Raw genomic sequence first — 19,490 nt, forward strand, 5'->3', positions numbered from 1 at the left:
GAAACTATTCCGAAATGACACTATTTGGTAACTCAGCGTAGCCAGGCCACAAAAATTAAATTATATTATAGTACAGAAGTACGGGCAACTTTGAATACTCGCTATAGTGTGGTAGCACTTGGTCTTAGTTGACCGTGACACACATTTATTTTGGTGCAAATTTTAAATTTATTTATTGGCATATTATAACCTCCTATTTACATTCTTAAGTTAACCAAAATGTACGGTCTAAAACTTCTTTAATGATCACCCAAATATCGGAAATATATTTAAATAACCGCAAAAAGCGTACTTTATAGTAAGCGAATAACATTATAGTTCGGAGAAAATCAGAAGGTTGGTTAATAGAACGCGAAACGAAAATGGAATTTCGAACCGGGCTACAGAGCAGTGCTTCCACTCTGGTAAATTTGAAATTCCCTTTTTCTATATTAGGTAACCAAAAAATTCCCCATTTTTCCCTTTTTGATGTTAGAAATTCCCTCAAGATTTCCCTATTGATTTCTAACATAATATGAGTTAAATATAATATTGTTCACTTAATAACCCCCCCGACGGACATCGTATCCAGTGAAATCGTACCTAGCATCTAGCGAATTGAATTCGCCTTAAAAAAAAACACATTTTCGGTTTGCACGTTTTAAAATTTTTTTAATATCTTGTCTTTAAATCTAATTCGTGATCAGTCTTACCTCATCCAACAAGTACAAAAATCTCGAAATATGTCGTATTTCCCGAGATAAAAATTGCTGGCAAGTAACAATTTTATATTTATCATATCTTTCTAAATAATAAATTGCGGTTGCATTATTGCAATCCTTGACCAATAATAAACCAAAAAAAAAACGGAAAGTACCTATACATAGTTTGCATCCCTACGTCATCAATGACGCAGTTCCAAGTATAGATATAAGAACCAAGAATAAATATTTAATTTGAGCAAGAATGAACGGTTCTTTGCTGCCATTTTGAAGGTGTAGATTCCTTAGTAAAACGGGAGGGTTAACAGTTTCAATCGTCTGTTTGCGGATTTTAATTATTTTCAAATGATTAAGAAATTATTTTCACGTTAAAAATGGTTATCTGCCTGGTTAAAAATTGTTCGAGTAGTTCAATTACCAAGGAAGAGCGAAAATTGTTTATTTCATTCGATAGCGAAGGTAATTGTAAAAAGGATGACCGCAAAGACCTAACTTTGATAAGCTTTGTTAACTTCTTTTCGTAGATATTTCTGTCGTAATTTGATATTTTATTTAAATAACCCGGCCTTAGAATCTTATCTGGCTTTGTTTAGGGCCCATTTAAAATTTTAAAGCATAAATCTAATACGTTTTGTAGCTTTGACGAGATTACCAACAAAATGGCTACCTATTTAGTAGCTACGCGCGAAATGGTTTGAATTTTTGATCGCCCTCCCAGTTTCCTTGGAGACCATAGGCCCCTCCCTTCGGTGCAAACTATGTATTGTTAAAAATAGCCTTACATTGTTTTCCAGAAAAATAGGAAAATACCATTTTTTCCCTTTTTCCCTTTTTTCAAATAAAAATCCCTTTTCTAATTTTTAAGTTGAAAATTCCCTACAAAGGGAGAAATTCCCTACAAGTGGAAGCACTGCTACAGAGAACGATGCGATATGTCTTTGCAAGGAACGTTTGTCGTTCCGAGCAGCTCGCCCTCTCTATCACGCCGAGCTGTCTCCATAACCCAGCAGGCGGTCCGACACAGCATGGTCATCTAAAGAAATGAGGGTTTTGTCAAAAGTAAAAACCCCTCCTTTGGGTACATTCTAAACTGCACACTTATTTATTACTTCTGAAATAATTCAAATCTTTAATATAATAAGATTTTTTTAGTACTGCAGTCTCAAAGAATTCAAAACTTTAATGTAATAAGATTTTTATAGTTACGATGTTTTTAAACCAAGGTAGCGGAATGGAGCAATTTATAAATTTTCGGAAAAGAAGTATGGTGGTTACATTGACCAGTAATTTGAAAAAGCTTATTTCTAACACTAATCGGTGTAAATAGGCAAAAAAAAAACGTCTAATTGGTTTGAGCTGTCTTTTTTAATACGTTTTCAAATTTTTAGTACGAAAATACTTTTTGGATTTATTTAATGGTATTTAGTACGTTTGGAAAATTTATGATACGAAAATACGTGTTGATATTTTTTGGCATATATTTAGTACGTTTTAACTTTTTGTAGTTCGTTGAAAGTCTTATAAATATTATGTGGTCTAATTTCACCACTAAAGCAGCTAGCTTTCTCCGAATACCTCTTGTATTGCCCTCTATTGAAAGCGACATTCACGCTGTTTTCAAGGGAATTGTAATTGTTGACAACAGTTACAATGGCGGATTCAATCTTTTGACATGTCCAGGGTCAGGAAAGAGCGGTGCACTGCTGACCATCCCTATGCCGGCATTCAGTGGTATTTGGAAACTGCGATTTATCAATATTATCTCGTGCAATCGCGGGGTTTCCCTTTTGTGAAGTACTTTTACTGTCTCTTTCCGGGTTTTCCCCAGAATCCGAACACAAGATGCTAGGGACATTGGGGATTGGTCTTTTTAAGGAGAGTTGATGAACTAACGGTCAATAAAAATAAACGATTGAAAGATTTTAATCAGTTCCAAGAATTTGTAAATGTGAAACCTCATAAACTCTTGAGACCATTGCAGTGTTGCCAAATTGTTGGTTTTTTCGGGATTTTTTATGCTGTGTGGGATAAAGGGATTTTTAAGAGAAAATCATTGGTTTTGTAGGATTTTTTACCTTAAAATGTTTTTTTTGAAAACCACTTTTGTGAATCAAATTGAATTAAAAATATTGAATTTTCTAAAGGTTTTTGGAATTTATTTTTTCCCGCGCTAGTCTACGAAACTAGAAAATATTTGGCATGTTTTCCGCTGAGTTTTGGGAGGTGACGTGGCTAAAAGCGTTTTAGGGGTTTGGTTGAAAATTTTGAAGCAGGGCTGTGGGACTTTCGCTCCTCAAACATTGGCAACACTGAGACCATGTTGGACCCATATTTCTATCTCTACAGGCTGTCGTGGTCCACATGTTGAAGCAATGGTATGCCTCGTTCTTTATTTTCAGTCTGCGGTGCTCAACGACAACATGACATCGGCCCTAACAATACTGAACGTGTTTAGAAGCCTGATTTTCAAACTCTATTATACCAAGGATATTATACATTTCTGGTGTACATAGTTTGCACCTAACGGGAGGGGCTTATGGTCTCCATAGAAACTGGGAGGGAGGTCAAAACTTCTGAGGGGTAAGACAGTCTCAGATAATCTGTACACCGAGTTCGTGCATTTAGCACTGTTAAAGGTACATATTTTCAAGAGTTCGCGAGTTCCATTTAGCACTGTCAAAGGTACGGCAATGTACACCGAGTTCGCAGAGTGTCTTACCCCTCGAAAAATTCATACCATTTCGCGCGTAGCTATTAAATAGGTAGCCATTTTGTTGGTAATCTCATCGAAGCGACAAAACGTACGAAAATAATTAGATTTATGCTTTAAAATTTTTAAAGTAATATCGTTATGGGCCCTAAAAAACCAGGTAATATTTTAAATCCGGGTTATTTAAATAAAATGACGACAGGAATATCCACGAAATGAATTTGGAAAATTTTATCAAATTGGGCCTTTGTGGTGATCCATTACCTTCGGTATCGAATAAAATGACAATTTTCGGTCTCCCTTTATAATTTAACTACTCGAACAATTTTTAACAAGGCAGGTAACTCTTTTTAACGTTAAACTAAATTCTTAATCACACGAAAATAATTAAAATCCGTAAATAGACGATTGAAACTCTTAAAGGCCTACGATTTCTTCCGCCTGTTTTCCTTTAAGTTTTCTTCCCGCCGCGCAAATATCCTGGTGGTAGGCCAACCGCGGAACACGTTGGCCTACCACCAGGATATTTGCGCGGCGGGAAGAAAACTTAAAGGAAAACAGGCGGAAGAAATCGTAGGCCTTTAACCCTCGTGTTTTACTAAGAAATCTACACCGGCAAAATGGCGGCGCGGCATTGTAAGGTTCATTCTTGCTCAAATTACATATTTATTCTTGGTGCATATATCTATTCTTGGAACTGCGTCATTGATGACGTAGGAAAGCAAACTATGTTTATATTTTGAATGCAATTAATCAGTTTAACATTATATTTCAAAGTGAATTCCCCCAAATAACCAAACTGCATACACGATGGAAAGGTCATATTTGACAATTTTAAGGTGTTACCTTATATCAGGAATTCATACATCGAACTTGGAATGGTTATCTCGGCCGATTTCCGTCTCTATCTAGGGGACCGTTTTTTTTTTTCATCATTTTGACGTCAGAGCATACGTGTTTTCTCGTACGATTTTCAATGGTATTAAATCCTAGTTTCAGATAATTTCATCCCCCTGTGTCGAAAAAGGGTTCAAACATCTTTTTGCTTTTCCCTTCGCTATCGTTCTATTGATAGCGACGGTCACATCGTCATTCGGACTTCGCGGTTCTCAAGGGCATTGTCACTGCTGACAATTTGACAGCGCTATAAAAATGCCGGACTCAATCCTTCCACGTGGAGAGGTCGGGAGAGCGAGCTGAATGGTGGGGTTTCAAACCCTAAATTTCGAAATGGCCGGGGAGTCGAACAACAAAAAACTACAGTTGTAAAAACGGGAGGTTGCGCCGGATAAAAACTCCTAAAGAGGGGAGACGCGTGCGAGGGGGCGATTTTGTTCTCATACACGTCACCGAAAACGGTCCCCGAGATCTTACCATAGGGAATACGGCCGGATAACCATTCCAAGTTCGATGTATGAATTCCTGCTTATATCGATGCGACTCCTGTGGGGAAAATTAATCCCAAAAACAAAATCAAAAGATTAGATTAAATTGTTTATGTAGGAACGGGTGCTAAACAACGTTCTCGCTAATGAGTTAGGTCACTTTTACTCAAAGGTAATCGACTTTTATGAAGAACTTTGCTCACTTCACGTGGCTGAAGTAATTGCAGTAAACCATGGTAAAAAAAGAAAATACAAATTATTAATAGTCATAGTCGATTCAAATTATTTTGGCGAAAATGGCTAAAATTATTTTGGCGAAAATGGCTAATCGTCTCGTATTTTCGTTTTCTCGCCAAATGTAGAAGTAGGTATACATATTTTGCGGCGTAGTAGTAACAAGATTCTAATTACTAATACATAATTAGTAAGCTCATTTACCACGCTCAATGTAAAAAAACACGTATTTAGATGGTTAAAAACAAATGAAAATAAGGTATACCTGAACTTCTTACAAGCCTTATGTCGCATTTTCACGCTACCTATAGTAGCTTCAAACAGATATTTTCCGCTTCCGCTTCAAAAACCCGTTAAATTGGAAATTGGCCGCTACTAAGCCTAGCTTTAAAATTTCACGAGAGCTAGTACCGGAAGCGTATTTTAAGTATGAATAATCAGCTAGGCTAATACCCAAGGCACCACCTTAGGCGCAAGTCATCTAGCGACTTGACTTTTAAAGCCTTAAACAGGTGGCCGGTTACAATGCGTAGGAGGGTGGTGGCCAGTTGCGTAGACAAGGGGAGGGTTTCCATTTCCAACCCCCCCCCCCTCTCAGGTACTTTACATAGTTTGAACCTCTCCCTTGAAGGATTTCTGGCTACGCCACTGGTGGTGGAAAGCCCTTCATGCCACGCCAGCCAATAACCCCCTACACTAACTATTACCGTTAACATCTACACGTTTTTATGGAAAGGGGAAACCTAAGAATTCAGGGAAAAACCCCTTTAACCAGTGGGGAGAGAACTTGCGAACTCTACGCAGAAGGAGTGGTTCTGAGTTTTCTCTCAGCGAGAGTGAAAATTCGGTTTTACTGTGGAATTTTCGCACGGCGTAGCGCACCACGACGCGACCGAAAATATTAGCCCTCCACAATTTTCTTAAGACAATCCCAAGGGCGTATTTAAGGTGGCCCCCCGAAATGGATCAAGGGGGGGGGGGTGCAAACCATAAGTGGATTTTAGATCAAAATTGGGCGTGTAAAGTTTAAACCCCACCCGAAATGAAATCCTGGACATTCCTGTTATGTAATTTCTTACCTTACCGTTATTGATCGAGTTAAGCAAACATAAATTAATTCACAACGTTATTTTAGCACTAAATCTAACATTTTCATAGTGCTGTTGGGTCAAAATCCCATCGTAGACAGCTTTTAAAAATAAAACTAACTTCGAACTTTAAATTTGGTTTAGGTTTTACCACAAAAAAGTGGTTTTCCTTTTATTGAATTTTCTCTGAGAGGACCTTAGTTATTATTGACTTTCCAAATCCATCGCTTTTCCGAAGAAAGGTTGAAATCGAATCAAGAGGCTCCGGTTTTTCGCGTACCGCGGGGGGAAAGGAAATCCCTTTGTCCCTTTTAATCCTACCGCTATTATTTTTCACGGAGGTAGTCCTCCCTTCAGGAAAAACTGTTAGCAAGATAAATCTTTAATATATTTTTTATCTTTTCCGTTCTTCTCTTTTGGAACGCTGTTCAATCTGTGGCGTCGTCGAGCAGCGGCCAAAGTCTACGAAGCGCTGGAGTGCGATCTAATGGTACTGCAGGACTGTTTCGATCGAATTGATGGCATGAATGTCTTAGGGAATATCTCCGGCTTGGCCGTCAATCCCAAAGACTTGGAACTAGCTTGCCGGTAACTGCAATCACCCGTTCCTTAATTGGCTTAATATTCAATCACAGGGCTCGCTCGCTACGAAGATTGGAAGGTTTTAGGCAGAGACCATTTCAACGAAGATAACCTATATGGAGCTAACACTCCATAGCTTTGGCTGTGGCCGTCAGGTTGGGTAGGATTTTTTTCAATAGGAAAAATAATGGGTGACGTCGTGTGACGTAGAAGTGTTAGCTATAGCGCAAAGAATTCTAAGCCCTAAACGTGGACCAAACCCGCAAAGTTTTTCCTTTGGAAATAATTTTTTTTTACCCTATAGAGATAAGTTACTTTGAAGGTGACAGAGTTACAATTTTAATATATGAAGTAGGCCCTGGTTAGTAACAGCTAGGAACCGGAACCGAACCGACTAACAAAAGTGGAACCGGAACGGAACCTATCAATACAAATTGGAATCGAACCGAACCGAACCTAGAACCGAAACAAAAATTGGGGAGAAAACTGTAAAGCTATTTTCGCTTATTTCCACATATTTGGAAGTAACATAGAACACGCGGCGAAATAAAAACCAATAGTTGGTACAAAACGAAATTAAGTGGTTTCTAAATACAATGGTTTTTCCTTCCAATTGAGACAATAAACATAATAGTCCTTGTCACTTGTCACTGTTGTCAGTGGTTTATTTATTCTTTTTCGCGGATTTTTCAAATGTAATAGTATTCGAAAAGTATCCGGTTCTCCTTCGGTTCCGGTTCGGTTTGACATGGAACCGGAACCGAACCGAAGTGGCTTCGGTTCCCATTTCTTGGAACCGGAACCGGAACCGAACCGGGAATTTCGGTTCGGTTCCAGTTCCTCCGATTCTAAACGGCAACCTTAGTAACAGCGTAAGTAAATTATATATTATAAGTATGTAATTTGAAACTTTATCCATGAATCCTTTCCTTCGGTATCCACGTCAACTTACTAAAGCTCTATAGTATTACAAAATGCTAGGATCTGGTTAGTAACAGCGTAAGTAAATTAGATAGCATTATGTAATTTGAAACTTTATCCATGAATCCTTTCCTTCGGTATCCGCGTCAATTTACTAAAGCTCTATTGTATTACAAAATGCAAAATGTTGGTATACGTAATATTCAAGGTCATATGACGTTGTATATTATGGTGTTTTGTCCACTCTGAAAGTAGGTATGATGTCACTAGATTTTCATCCTCTCTAAGACACTAAGAGTGCTCGATCCGTAAAGGGTTACAGCACAATTGTGTATCCTTACCATTTACAAGCCTGCGACTGGAATCCATACCTCTACTTGGAATGTTTATCGCGGCAGATTTTCGTCTCGATGTGACTGACGGTTTTTTTCACGTGAGAGGGGAGCGTGCCCAGATGGGATTTTTTCTCTCGTAGGCGGGGCCAAAGATGTCAGAGTTATCTTACCATACGCGATACGCCAGGATAAGCATTCCAAGTAGAGGGATGGATTCCTGCCTACGAACAGAAAGTATTTCAAAAGTCAAATCAGCTTTTAGCGGAGTGGATACGAGGAAGTAAATGAAAAACTCCAATAGTGTATTTAAACTTGACATAAAATTAAAGTAAACGAAAGTCGGAACTCGTCTTAAAGATCGTTAATTTGAAAGAAGCACGTGTTTGCCTTTGATTTTTTTTAAATTAAACTTTGAGCCACCTCATTAGATCGGCGAATAAACCTAAGGGTTAGTCACTTTGACTGTACTCTTTAAAGTCTATACCTTTAACAGTGTTGAGTGTACGCGTTTTTTTCTGTTGAGTTCAGCGCCCTGAGGTTACTTTTCACTTCTTCTGGGATTTAGTTCGATCAGGTAAAAATGTTTTCCCAAAGTGTGTGTGACTATATTAGCAGATAAATTGCGGATAAGTGGACGATTTTATCCATTTACTCTCTTTATACTTCCTCTTCAGGAGTAGTAAAAAACGTTCGTCACAAGCGTAGTCTACTCCTGGTCAAAGACTTTATATACGCTTCGCTCGAGGCCGTTCGTCGCAAGCGTAGTCTGCTCCTGGTCAAAGACTTTATATACGCTTCGCTCGAGGCCGTTCGTCGCAAGCGTAGTCTGCTCCTGGTCAAAGACTTTATATACGCTTCGCTCGAGGCCGTTCGTCGCAAGCGTAGTCTGCTCCTGGTCAAAGACTTTATATACGCTTCGCTCGAGGCCGTTCGTCGCAAGCGTAGTCTGCTCCTGGTCAAAGACTTTATATACGCTTCGCTCGAGGCCGTTCGTCGCAAGCGTAGTCTGCTCCTGGTCAAAGACTTTATATACGCTTCACTAAATAGACTGGCGTGTTCAATGGCTCAACTTGCATACAATAGCAGAGCAGACGCTGGTCAAAATTTTCCCCGCGCTTCAGCAGTGCTATTAGTGGCGCATCTAACGGCTGGTCAAATGCTCCTGCGGTGTTTCGAAAGTGTTAACAGGTTTTTGTATGAAGACGCCTGTCTAGAAAGCGAAGCGTATATATAGTCTTTGCTCCTGGTGGAGGAGAGGAAATTCGTAGAAGATAAAGGGTGCGTCCACCAACTCAAAAAAAAAAAGGCTCAGCGCTGAGCATCGGATGGAAAAAACGTTGTTGTACGGGGTTTTCCAATTTCCGGTTTTGACGTCAATCGGATATGCCTATCGAAGAAAGGGAATTCTTTTTCGAGCACGTGCACAAATCACATGGTGAAATTTTTGGCGATGGTATAAGTAAATATTACATTTAAGGATGGTAATGGAAGGATGGTCTAATTAAATCTTCTTCAATCTCGTCTTCATTACAAAGTTAATATATAAGCAAAATAGCACTTTTTATTTTTTGATTTTCAGCTTCCGACATATTATCTATTCGCTGAAATCACAATCGGGGAAATAAAACCATACAACAACCTACAGCATCATACTCTGACGTCACGCTGTTCAGCGCTGAATCTTAACAATTTATTAGAATCTTAACATTTTATTAGTGATACTTTTTACTGGGGTGGAACTGACGAACGAGTTGGGTAAAATGACCGAGAATGCGATCGAGTTCTACATTTGGGGAAGGCTAATTATAGTTTCTTTACTTCAAATAAATACTTAAGCGCCCATTTAATAATTGCGTAAAAAGCAATAGAATCGTCTGAATTTTGATGGTGGGCCTACACAAGCACGTGTTTCTGGGAAGTGGGAAAATCAGTCACGCGATGAAATGGGATCTACCTCAAGTTCAACCCGAATTTTGGAAACGATTACGTGGCCCTTCAACGCAAACAAAGACTTCGTATTGAACCGAAAACGATTGATTTGTTTAGTTAGTTAAATAAAGTGATTTTTTTCTTACGAGCTTGAATGAAAAGAATGTCAATTGAGAGGCGACCCCTAGCTACGTCATTGGAGTTTACTCAAAGGTCAATAGTAGGTGGTTTTTTTTCGCTTGTCCGAGGACAAAAAGTGTAAACTTTTTGCCCTAAAACGTTTTATTCGCCTGTTCTCGGGGTAAGATTTACCCTGTCCCGAATTTTGTTCGCTTGTTCCAGAGCTCAAATGTTACACTTTTTACTCCTCCTCGAAAGGAGGGGTATAGGGAGTAATCTAGCGTATATAGAAAATTCGTCTGCTTAAATTTCGTTTCACGAAAACATGACGAGTTTTGAACATCTTCAAATGTGTCAAGCTTTTAATAACGAAAATCTAATTGTTAAATGCTAGTTTATGACTTTAAAAGTCGCTTGATGACTTAGGCCTAAGGTGGTGCCTTGGGTATTAGCCTAGCTGATTATTATTATTATTAAATAAATAAGAAAAATGAGTCATATATTGATGACCTCACCACCGGTCGCCATCTTAAAAACTAAACAAATAATAAACCTTTAACCTTTAACTACTCCCTTCTTACTCCAACTCATTTTTTTCGTCAAGGTAGAATTGGAGTAAAATGACGTCATAGGGCTACACTTTTTAACCTGCTCAAAAAACCCAGAACAGGCGAAAAAAAAACACCTACTGTCTACCGCCTACACAGAATAAACAATGCTCACAAAGGTACTGTGACAGACGAGAACTGCCACGAAAAGAAGTATTATCAGAATTGCAAAATACCTCTTTTAAGAGAGAAGTATCCATAATGGTATTTGTTTGAATCATATGTACAGTCCTGATCAAAAGTTTCTGGCCGTTTTTGTTTGGCAGTCAATTTGTTTCTATTTTAGGTAGAGAGCCGAGTGAGGGCTTCACGGAAAGAATACCCTCACCAAAATATTATGCCGGTTACGATAATGCGCTACCACTAGTAGGGCACAACCCATACCGGAAATAGTAAAACCCCTCCGAAATGGCGTCACGAAAAAATTAGTATAATTTGTCGTGTTTACGCTCGTTCGACGCGTTATCCTATTTAAAAACCAAATCTGGGTTCACTTTTCTAATCGGAATTGTGGTTGAAAAGTTATTGAAGAAATAGTGACGACGTAAAACACGAAAATTAACCCTAATTTGGTTTTCAAGTGAAACAAAAGCAAACGTGAAAGTAGTAATATTTGAAATAATATCGCGCGAGATTATTTATTAAAATTTATAATTATAAATTTTAATAAATTACAAACATGGCAGCTTGTAAGCTGCGGATTTTCTACTGCTAAGTAGAGCTTTCTAGTGGATTATTAACTTCTGACATTGACCGTTAAGCTGAAAAGGTCAACGTTATCGTTAGGCGGTAAATATTGAGCCGTGATACGATTTGTACTTCCGGGGTTGACGCCTTTGGAAAACTGCCTCAAGCCTGCGAGGTCCTAAATGTTTACTTATCTCGTGATGCATATTATATAGACTTTTGGTATTAGTTTTATTTTATTGTTTTCCCACCCAATCCCTCGATCCTCGCCCATAGTAACACTTAAGGCTCCCTTACAGGGGCGGCGCCGGGAGATTTTTCTCAATTTGGGGCCCCCTGTTCCTCAATTCGGGGTCCTCTGAAGTCGATTTATAGGCCTCTAAGTTTAAAAAAAAACGTAGGCTATAGCCAGTGGCGTAGCTGAGAACTCAGAGGCCCCCCCGCAAAAATCTCTATGAGGCCCCCCTTTTTAATTTTTTTATGGTTAGCGGAGCCCCCTTCCGAAGCTCGAGGCCCCCCCGCACCGCGGGCCCCGCGGACCATCAGCTACGCCACTGGCTATAGCCTGTCTCTCCTGCCCCTAACGCCGCCCCTTCTCCCTTAAAAACGTGAGAAGTTACGTTTAGAATACCTTTTATCACCTAAAAAACGTTCTTTACGGAATAATCCAAAGATTTTAGTGTTCTAAGGATTTCCCTCGGGCCTCCGCAACAAATAACTATAGAGTAGTTTCAGTTCGTAGCTTTGGCTATGGCCGCCATTTTGTGCGGGATTTTTTCGCTATGGGAAAAAGCATAGGTGACGTCGTGTCACGTGATTCTGAAATCACTGTGTAGAAGCAGCGACGAAAATATCCAAAACCCGTAGGAAGGAACCTTTTGGGAACAGAAATACCAGAGGTTATATTGATATATTCCTTTTTAAACTGTTCTCATATTGTCCTAGTTTTATTTCATATAATTTCAAGATAGGGAGTGGTAATCTATCCCTTCACCAGGGGCGCTTTGAGCCCCGTATACGGCCCTGGGGTGAAAATTCCCTATGGTAGTTGCGGTTAAACATTTGTGGTAAACCAATTTATCAATATTGGCATGAATGTATTAACTCATGGAGAAAGAAGGGAAGGAGGTGTTTTGAAAAGGGAAACTCTCCCAGGCTCGTGATGTGAGCCTCCCACAAACGGGAGAATGGGGAGGGTTGAAAACGTGGGGAGCGCATCCTGGTAAAATCTCAACAGGCGGCCGATTTCGTCAGCTCGCGCCATCTAGTGCATCTAGCTGGAATTGTAAAACAAAAAATCGAGTGTAAACAAACATGGAGGATCGCGTAGTAGGATTTTATTAGGTATAATTTAATTAAAATATCTTTATAATGGGAAAATATTGTGTGTATAGAAGATGTAGGAATTACAAAACCGCTCATCAATCTCAAAGTCAGGAAATAAAATATTATCCTGTACCTAAACCAAAGAAAAACTTTGAAAAATGTATGTTATGGGTTAAAGCGATTAACAGAGTGGATATAAACACTCATTACGATGTTCTATCTTTCGTTGCATTGCTTTAGTATTTTTCTTACGAATACCAATTTTGAAATAATTTTGATCATTTGGCTCCATCGTTGTTATTATTTTAAAACGCGCTTTGTTTAGAAACCGAGGAGTCCGAGGACCGCGTGGAAAAAGCGTTAACACGAAATTCAAAAAAAAATTCGTTAAATAATTCTTCGGTAGGTGAAGAGAGGGCGCGAACAAATGTTTTCAATATGCTCACGTGATTTATTTTTACCAGGCTTCCCTCTTTTTTTTTATCCCCCTGCTCTCCCGCCTGTGGGAGTTATTTATTACGGGTAGGGAGCTAAAAGGACCGTACAAAACACCTCCTTCCCTTCTTTCTCCATGATTAACTTTAACCTTGGATATTCAACTAAACCTTTCTACTATCTGAGGCTAGTATGGGCGGTGGTTTTCGGCGATTTACGTAATTACTTTAGCCCAGCAAGCAGTGGTGTAGTCCTAAAACACAAAGAACCGGGGCGCTATAAATGTACGTCCAACTTCGATTTTTAGCGTGATCGAAGCTGGCCGTATCTAGGTAACTATTTGAAATTATTACGCTACTTTCCTGCGGCCAAAATTTATAATAAATTCCCGCACCCTTTATTCGAGAAAAATGATTTACGAAATAGAAGCCAGGCGCGCCCTGGCAAGTTGAAAAAAAGAGACAGGGCGCGCCCTAGCAAAATGGAAAAACCAAGGCGGGGCGGCGCCCTGCCCCGCCCTGGCCCGACTACACCACTGCCAGCAAGAGACTGGAATTTGTCGTTGACTCCTTGGACTAATGAAAACCGGGACGTTTCGATGCCACAAAACTTCTTTAGCAACATTGCTATCCCTCTATCGTTAAAATTGTGCGTAAGAGTTACTGCGCAAGTGCGAAGGTATCACAAGGAGCAGCCATGCTTAAAAATTTGTAGACGCAAACGGAGCTCCTGTTTTTTTTTTAAATGGCTACTTTCGCACCTGCGCAGAGTGAGTTTTGAATTTTTGAGTCGGAAGATGGATGGGAGGAAGGGTTTTTGCATTTTAGGAAGGCGAAACGTCCCTGAATTCCTTAGTCCAACCATAGACTAATATACAACTTGACTCCATCATAGACTAATACAAGAGACACTTCTCGGGCAGCTTTTCGCGTCACGCTTACGTTCCGCAGCAGCCAGAGATGGAACTAGTTCGCGATCGTCTCACTAGGGCGCGTTGGCTTCAACTTCAGGGGCAAATAAATCATCACGTGACTTCGGAATTCCCATATGGCTGGCATGCTGGCCTCAGCCGGTTTCATTTGAATTTCTGCATCATCGGTTTTATTTTCAAATAAATTTATGTAAAAAGTTAATAGAATTTAGCGTCAGTTATTTATTTTCTGGGATAATGGATGTGTCACAAGATCTTTCAATTAACTCCAGACAATTAGACGATTTATTAAGTGGTAAGTATTTAAATATAAATGTCGTGGACGGTTAATCATTAGCCACGTTTAAATTGATTTTTTTCGGGAAAAAAATGTAAACAAAGAAATTTACCGGTTAATATTTCGGGAAATCATTAAAAAACATGTATTATTCGGAAAATTTGAGCTTTTTATCGAAAAAAACGTTGTTTTCCGATTAATTTTACAGATTTATCAAAAAATTAATCGGATAATACAGAAATATAAATTATTTTATCAAAACGTTTTACGAATAATTTTGAGAGCTTTATCTATTGAATAAAAGTTAACCATCCCCGACCTCTATTTAAATACTAGCTGAGAAGCCCGCCTTACAGCGGGCCCTCAGCTAGTGGTGTATTTCGAGGCACCCTTTTCCCCATATTCGAACCACCGCAGTAAGGCCACCTCCCCCTGTTTCCCATGCGAAAATTACCGTGGCACCCTTTACCCCATAGTCGAACCCGAGGGGCTGATCACTCCACGTAATCGGTGTACGGAGCCGTACCTTTGACTGTACTAATGGGATTACGCATAATCTTTGAAGTCCCTGCCTTTGGCAGTGGTAATCTAAGCGTAATCCGGTGTACATATTTTCTAAGAGTGGTTAGCCCCTCGGTCGAACCACCGTAGTAAGGCCCCCGACCCTTTTTTCCACGTGATAATTGCCGTGGTATCCTTTACCCCATAGTCGACTTCCCCCCCCCAATAAGGCCTCCTCCCCCTTTTCCCTAGGGGATAATTTCCATGGTACTCTTTTCCCCATAGTAGAACCACCCCAGTAACTCTTTTCCCCCTAGTAGAACCACCCCAGTAAGGCAATTCCTCTCCTTTTTCCCCATGTGATAATTACCGTGGTACCCCCTCCCCCTTTTCCCATGTGATAACTACCTTGGTACCCCTCCCCCCTTTCCCAGGCGATAATTACCTTGGTACCCCCTCCCCCCTTTTCAAATGTGATAATTACAATGGTACCCCTCTCCCCTTTTCCCATGCGATAATTACCTTGGTACCCCATCCCCACTTTTCCCATGTGATAACTACCGTGGTACCCCTCTCCCCTTTTCGCATGCGATAATTGGTACTCCCTCCCCCTTTTCCCGTGTGATAACTACCGTGGTGTCCCCTCCACCCTTTTCGCATGCGATAATTGGTACTCCCTCCCCCTTTTCCCGTGTGATAACTACCGTGGTGTCCCCTCCACCCTTTTCCCATGTGAAAATAACCGCGGGACCCCCTCTCCCTACTTGCCATGCGATAATTACCGTGGTACCCCTCCCCCCCTTTCCCATGTGATAGTTACCGTGGTACTCCCCTCCCCTTTTCCCATGCGAGAGTTTCCGTGGTACTCTTTTCCCCGCAAAAATAACTCAAAAACTTGCAGGCGTCGAAAAACCCATCTGTACTCCTTGAAACCCCCTGTTTCCAATGGCTGATTTTCTCTCATGACGAACAAATTAAAATACGCTCGTCCTTGAGTCCCGATTTACAGTGCGAAATTCGAACCAGTGTGAAATCCGATCTGAAATTCCAAAAACAAACTTAATGACCAAATGTATACTTGACTGAGTATTAAGGCGAAGCGCAACGACCGCGCGTTTTACACAGATAAAATTAATTACCTTCGGCGATGTCACGTTAGACCCGATTTCTGAAATATGCTCAATGACCTAGAATTAAGGCGAAGCGCTAGGCATACCTTCGGTGTGTACCTCCGTGTACCTTCGGCGATGCCACGTTAGAGTCGCGAATGAGAGTCAGAAAAAAATGCGACGAAAGGGGCTTAGAGTTTTATAATGTAGATATTTTAAACAATATATAATTAATTTAAATTGTTTTTAGCATTTAAAAATACACCGTTTCTTCATTATTTTAGTCAATGGTTTATTATAATTTATCTAGTGAATAGTTGCATAGCTCCAAGGGTTAGCTGGTATTGGGAAAAATGCCTGCAGGAATTGAAAATAGTTGTCGAATTAAATTGCGATTCCAGTTATAAGAAAATAAAAACCTCAATATATCTACGTTAATTAAATTAAACCTAATAGATCTTGAAAAACATCAAGCCACTTATATTTGGACAATCGGTCTATCGAGAAAGAAATGGCGCAAATAATTGCTTGACATAATAGTTTCGAAACTCGAAAAAAGAGGGCTGCACCGATTAAAAAAAAATCAGGTGTCTTGCCCCTGAAAAGTTCGATTTCATCCCCCGGCGTATGTCTTCCCTCCCTCCGCTTTCGCGCACCGTGAAACTGTCTCGGTACAGGAATCAAACTTTGGGGATAGCGTTGTAGAAGGCTGCCCGAGACGTGTCTCTGTATATTAGTCTATGGGTGTAATGATCGGGTGGTGATTTTGGTTTTACCTGTTGGTTAAAAACTACCAAAGACACGCCCTCGGAATCGGGGTTATTTACACCTCACGCCATCTCTGTTGGATTTAAACAACTATACACGATTTTTATAAAAAAGAAAATAATAATAAATAATTATTCTTAGAAAAATACTTATACTATTACAAAGTCATTGATAATCATATTTAAACGCATTTGCTCTTAATATATTTACTTATTTAAATTTCACGAAATTAAATTACCGCTAAGCCTTGGCAATAAAAATGGTCAAGTTTCAAAACAAATTTTGGGCCGTACCTGAATAAACGTCACAGTAACGAAGTACCTCCCCTCAGACCAAGGACAGTACTGTCCTTGCTCAGACCTTGGAATAGAGAAGTTGACTGGAGGGGAAATGCCCATATCTGTAGCATTAAGTGTCTTCCCCCATCAACGCTGCCTAAGGCCTCCCGGCATGCACTGCGTTTTGGTAGGGGCCAACGCTTTACCTGAGCTCTAACGACGAAAAAGAGAGTTATTTTCAAGGCTTCCTTTTAAATATTTCATAGCAATGGGAACCGTTGTGTTGGATGATTTCCTTTTTGGTAGAGATTTTATCTCAACATTGTCAGTTTGTCACCTTCTATTAATAATTTTAATTTATTAAAGAGATAAATAACTTGTTAGGCCTTGGTTTTTAAATACAACATTAGATAATATAACAAGATTTACCTTAATTTTTGGATTTTTTTTGAAAATTTACTGTGTGACCATGTTGATATCCAAAATGTTTTAAACTAAAACAATCCATTATATAAAAAAACTAATACAAACGGAAATCAAATAAAAATTTCATCCATCCTAAACTATTCCACGACGACAGAACGTTTAAAATTTTGTTTCAATAAAAACCCAATTGAAGGCGACGCTTAATTAAGGCGCCCCTACTGTGGAGCAAAGGATTCTGGGTAACGTTGAGCCTGACAGACTTCCTACCCTCTTTTCCCCTCCAGTCAACTTCTCTATTCCAAGCTCAGACTACCTAATGCAGTTCCATATTGGTAGAAATGGATATATACGTGGTATTTGGTATCTTTCGCAGGACCTTCTTCCAAGGTATGCAATGTATCGATGAGTATACGCGGGTTTGTTTGGAGGCCGAAAAACGCACGCAATTGGAGAAGCAAGTTGAAGGTGCTAGGACAGCCATGTTGAAAGTATGCTCCGCGGGAAGGTCTAAAGCTTCAGGTGGGTCCCTCCCATTAAGATCGATTCACAAATATCTAACATCGAAATGAACATTCAGAGAGGAAGCCTTTCATGGTTCAATTTTAATGCTTTTACGTCTAAAAGATGGCGACAATTTAATATATAAGCTACTACTAAAATTATGTACAACTCATGATAATTTCGACGTAAAAAGAATTTATATATTTTTATATAATTAAAAAATTTCACTTGTTATACTGGTGGCGCCATCTAGTACAAATTGGGGTGTTTAAAAATCCAACTTTAAATGGCGTTAGCTCTGTGAAAGCATGGACGTCCATGGTGAAAGCCTGAAAGGATCTTCTCCCTTCTCATATCGGTTTTCGTTTTCCATTTCTAAATTACGATTTACGAAGGCGATCTACGAGCGCTCCCGAATCGATCACGGAGCGCTCTGAGAGCAGTAAATGGAATTCGAGAAACCATTTCTTATTTTTTTTTTCCCAAAAAGCCAAAAATAGGCATTCCTCCAAGAATTGCGACCCGCAATTGAGCGACAAAATACGCAATTGCTCGCAACCTTTGGCCCGAGTTCAGCGAAGGAGGTATTATCATTCCGACGATGATATGATCAAAGCTCATTGCTGGTAAGTTCAATTTGAACGGAATTCGCTGCTGAAAGATCACTCGATTAACATCTCCTTCGGTTTATATTCAGCGCCAAGAAGAAGTACGTTGATTGCGTCCACTATCAAGCCAAGCGCTTTTGCGACTGGAAAGCCACTATAGACATTGTTAAGTTGGCTCAAACTGCTTCGAGCAACGGTGACTTCGAGGAACATTGTCGATCCTACTCTTTTCCGTTTGACTGTTATACCAGTTTTCAAATTTCCGCGCACCGATTCTCGTATTTTTCGTTTTCTCTATATTTCTTATACTTTTTCCCTTTCAAATAAAATTTATGTTTCTTCGACTAATTTGATCGATTTATCGCTACCGAAAGTATCCCACATTATTCAGGGTGTCCGAAATTTAGTAAAGTATAATTAAACATTCACTTGTTCGTTTTGCCGCAGCGACATAATGTAGCGACGCCTCGCCAGCATTAGGCTCAAGTAGGTACGTGCAGAGTTGCCAGATAAAATTTACGTCCTGCAGCCCAAAAGGAAATAAAACCCATAGAAATCTCATAGGTAACTAGAATGCTGCCGTGTAACTGGCAAAGGGGCCAAACGCCGTGGCAAACGATAGCCAGATCTCAGCCAATCAGAGCTCAAAGAGTGGTTCTGCCAAGAATTTAATGTCACCAGAGAGAATGACGTCACCTATCTCCCGCTATAGTAGCGGATCCAAGGAGGATTATTATCCTCCTTGGCGGAACAACTCTACGGCCTCTCATTGGCTGAAGGTTCAAGGCGAACTGGCGTCAAGCTCGGCCGTGGGCGGCAGCATTCTAGTTAGCTATGAGATTTCTATGATAAAACCAGCCCAAAAAACCACCCACCGTTGAAAAAGTTTTTCAAAATAGAGCCCAACTTCTCGCCCATAATTTATAGAAACATTTTATCTATTAGCGCGAAGTTTGTTCAAATAATTACCGTATATAAAAAATAACAACACCAGAACGAGTATTTTCATAAGTTTTTTAATATTTTAATA

The 19,490-nt window shown here is 39.7% G+C and overlaps 1 protein-coding gene across 1 annotated transcript in view; it reads left to right on the plus strand.

The window, feature by feature from the left end:
- Window positions 1-18,787, plus strand: part of LOC149941498 (uncharacterized) — a 57,216-nt gene extending 38,429 nt beyond the window's left edge. The window contains exons 2-5 of the mRNA XM_090179474.1: window positions 6,571-6,706; window positions 17,725-17,870; window positions 18,343-18,478; window positions 18,550-18,787. Coding sequence (XP_090035600.1) covers window positions 6,571-6,706; window positions 17,725-17,870; window positions 18,343-18,478; window positions 18,550-18,787 — 656 coding nt within the window. The remainder of the gene's footprint in view (window positions 1-6,570; window positions 6,707-17,724; window positions 17,871-18,342; window positions 18,479-18,549) is intronic.
- The last annotated feature ends 703 nt before the right edge of the window (window positions 18,788-19,490 follow it).

This window comes from Leiobunum rupestre, chromosome 6, assembly GCF_980474605.1.
Source record: "Leiobunum rupestre chromosome 6, qqLeiRupe1.1.hap1, whole genome shotgun sequence".
Taxonomy (NCBI): Eukaryota; Metazoa; Arthropoda; class Arachnida; order Opiliones; family Sclerosomatidae; genus Leiobunum; species Leiobunum rupestre.